Below are 3,894 nucleotides of genomic sequence, written 5' to 3' on the forward strand. Positions count from 1 at the left end.
AAAAAAATACATAGTTTAGTTTTATTTATATTGAATTGTATGGTTAAAATGGTTTCAACTTTTTAGCTACCATCAAAAGGAAGATTCAGAAAGCTGAGATGATACTTATTTTCTTTGGTTGGTTGGTTGGTAGATGACAAATTAACGTTCGCTTCCAGCGGCTGCTGATATCGCAAACTAGGTAGTTGTTGGTAGTCGTAGTAGTTGGTAGTTGGATTGGATCAAATTGGATGATTCGGTGTTGTTGGTTTGGTTGTTGATTCTTCGTTAGATCTGGTCGGGTCGAATGACATGGCGGTGAAACTCGGCCCTGAATGGTGTGGCGTGAGTTACTCGGTCTCCTTCATTCTTCCAAACTCTTTCTGATCATGGTATTTCTTGTTGATTGGTAGTCGAATGGTAGTCGTTGGTTTGGTTTGGTTTGGTTAGATTATCTGTTATCTGTTGGAAAACTCGATGACCTGAAAAAAAAGAAAAAAAAAGAAAGTGAGAAAAAGAGGGGGGAAAGAGGGGGGGGGGGAAGCTTTCACAAAAGGGGGGAGAGATGTTCTCTAATGTTTCTGCGATGAAACTTGTTAAATTGATTGGATATAATTAAAAAGTGTTAAGAAACTTTGATTAAAAAAAAAAAACTTAGCCTATCTGTTCAAGACAGATTTGGTTATAAAATGGAAGACTAGTTCCATTATCGTATACCAGTGGTCCGTGGGTGGAGCCAAAACATTCTGTATGGTTAGTGGTATGCCGTTGGTTTCCAGGTACTCTAGTAGTGGCTTACGAGCGGGTTTCAGTTCAGTGCATTGAATGAGGATATGCGACCTTGTGGCAACGTGGCCGCAGCGACATTTAATGGCGTTGAACTGATGGTCTCGTAGTACGTTGTTGGTCCGGAGTCTGGTTGCCACTTTGCAGATGGCTACACATGGATGGTTTGGTTTGGTTTGGTTTGGTATCTTCGGATCAATCTGGTATCTTGCGGTGTCGAGGTTCCGTAACATGTTTGACCATTTCTGGTTGATCCTAGAAGATACGATACTGCAGAACTCCGAATAGGAGTATTCTACAGGCTCGATATCCTCCAGACTCAGACTTTCTTTGGCACAACGGTCTGCTTGATCATTGCCAGGAATGGAGACGTGCGATGGAATCCATACTAATTCAATCTTCTGGTTGTTGTTGGTTTGGTAGTTGTGGATCATTCTTCTTATTTCGGAAATAACTTCTGACCTGCAATTAGAAGAGGTGAGAAAAATAGATTGGAGGCTGCTTAGCGAGTCGGATAGAATCGCGGCATGTTCCGTGTGATTGACGGACAGCCATGCTACCGCGTCCCTGATGGCAAAAAGTTCTGCTGTGAACACTGAACAGTGCGGGGGGATCCTTTTACTGATGCGGATGCCTTTTGCTGGGATGCACAAACCGTATCCTGTTGCGGTACTACTCTTGGAACCATCGGTGTAGATCTTCAAATGGTCGGCGTACACGGAATCAATGAGATCAAGAGCGTGAGCTCTTGCTCCCACTGGGTTCTCGTGCTTGTTGGTACTCTGGATCAGCTGGGTGTTGACTGTCGGGTTGGTAACCTTCCAAAACGGAGTAGCCGATAGGCGGCGTTCAAGGATCGTTACTTGATCGAGCTGATGCTCTCTCAATAGATCAATGACCGCTTGCCCGTAAGAAATACTCCGATTCTTCTGGTTATTTCCGACACGAGTAAATCTTCTGATGCTGGAATACGTCGGACAGCTTTCGGACAAATACTGAAGTTTCCCCCAGAATTTGAGAGATAGCTCCTCCCTCCGAAGAGAGAGGGGTTTCTCTCCCACCTCCTGAAGTAGCGCCTCATTATTCGTACCTACAGCTGCCCTGGTGGCAATACGTATAGCTTTCATGTGTAGAACGTCGAGTTTCTTCAGTTGAGTATCACTTGCTTTACCATAGGCAATACAACCATAATCAATAACTGAACAAACCAGTGACCTGTACATCATCATTAGAGTTTCTCTGTTTGCTCCCCATGTGGTACCTGAAACATAACGCATAACATTTAAGATTTTTGTAGACCGGTTACAGATATAGTCAATGTGCGTACTCCAAGTAAGACACCTGTCAAAGTGTACTCCCAGGAACCTTACTGAATTCTCATGCTTAATCTTCACACCATTCAGTCTAAGGTCAATACTGTCGTGATCTTTCTTTCTGCTGCAGAACAAACCGACGGTTTTAGCTTCCGAAATAATGAAGCCCCAGTCGTTTGCCCATTTAGCAACTTGGTTCAGAGCAGTTTGCATACGCCATTTAACTTTATTGAGGTCATTGTGACCAGTCCATATCGAACTGTCATCTGCATATAGAGCCGTGCTAACCGAGAGCTCTATATGCTTTACATAATCCAGGGCCAGATCATTGATCATAATGCTGAAGAGGGTTGGGCTAATAACAGAGCCTTGCGGGGTGCCATTCTCCAACGAGTGCTTCTCGCTGAGAGAATTGGCGACGTTCACTTGTATCTGGCGATCCCTTAAGAAGTCTTGGATCCACCTGAACATGCGACCCCGAATGCCAAGTTTATTAAGTTTAAAAAGCAAACCATCAACCCAGACTAAGTCAAAGGCCTCGGACAGATCCAGGAATACACTGAAGTAGTTCTTCTTTCCGAGTTGGGCGGCCATGTCGTGTTGAAGTCGAACGATTTGATCCATTGTTGACCGTTTCTCTCTGTAGCCGCTTTGGTTGGGATCGATAAGACCATTTAGTTCACAGTGGTATCTAAGTCTATTATTGACCATCGTCTCAAATGTTTTACATAGAGTCGAGGTCAGAGAAATAGGCCTGTATGAACTGCATAGACTTTTATCTTTCTGCGGTTTTGCTTATTTTCTTTTCCCTATGAACCTTTTTATACGCCCTCATAAACAGTCTAGAAGGTGTAATTCTTGATGGATTTTGATGAACTTGGTGTGAGTGTTTATCATCCAAAGATCAGAAAAATAGAAAATAATTAGTTTAAGTTATTGCCCTTGTTCTTGAAAACACGTTCAATTTTTAGCTCGTAAACACTCCAGAAGGCACAATTCTTGACGGATTTAGATGAAATTTGGTATGAGTGTTAGTAATCAGCAATGGATGAACCCTATTGAAAATCAGAAAAATCATAAAATAATTAGTATGAGTTATTGCCCTTGCTCTTGAAAACGAGTTTTAGCTCGTAAACGCTCTAGAAGATTCAATTATTGACAGAAATTTAACTAAATATGGTTTGAGTGATTGTAATCACCCAATCGAAAAATCAGAAAATTAGAAAAAAAATGTAATACGAGTTCAAGTCTGTAAACACTCTAGAAGGCCAAATTCTTGACAGATTTTGACGAAACTGGAAATTGTCTTGTTGTTTGGATGGAATAATAAACCAAAAACAGTTGCACTAAGACTGCAAGTTAAAGATCATGTTAACTGAAGTTTAGGTCTAATAATGTCTACATTTACATTGATTCAAGCAATTTTTTTTGAATGGCGAGAATGTAAGGCATTGCAATGTTTTACAAAACGGGTAGGTTTTTGAATAGCTTGGCTACTTTAAAATATGCTGATAGAGTATAAGGATTAAATGGCATAGGTTTGATGACATATATTGTGGTATATTGATATGATGGTAAGATTAAATTAATTGGGGATTATCATTATTAATATGCATCAGTTAATCCTTTGTTAAGCCACCCTGTTATTCTATACTATGGTAAAGTATATATATGTCAGTATTGTAATCTATAAAGACAGGAAATTGTTTGTAGTATGTGGTTAGGTGTAAAGATAATTTCTGAGTGTTATAAATCAAATTACGTTGATGGAAAATCAAGTTGCATTGAGGGATTTTAATTTGCTTATGAATTTCAA

At 40.4% G+C, this 3,894-nt stretch overlaps 1 protein-coding gene across 1 annotated transcript; it reads right to left on the minus strand.

Annotated features, from left to right (window-relative positions):
* Positions 1 to 366: 366 nt before the first annotated feature.
* On the minus strand, positions 367 to 1,199 carry LOTGIDRAFT_154139 (hypothetical protein; the record flags this gene model as incomplete). The annotated part of the gene is made up of 2 exons (XM_009061856.1): positions 367 to 461; positions 779 to 1,199. 2 exons carry the CDS (start codon positions 1,197 to 1,199, stop codon positions 367 to 369), a joined length of 516 nt encoding a protein of 171 aa, XP_009060104.1.
* Between the last annotated feature and the right edge of the window lie 2,695 nt (positions 1,200 to 3,894).

This window comes from Lottia gigantea, assembly GCF_000327385.1.
Source record: "Lottia gigantea unplaced genomic scaffold LOTGIsca_5, whole genome shotgun sequence".
NCBI classification, from domain to species: domain Eukaryota; kingdom Metazoa; phylum Mollusca; class Gastropoda; family Lottiidae; genus Lottia; species Lottia gigantea.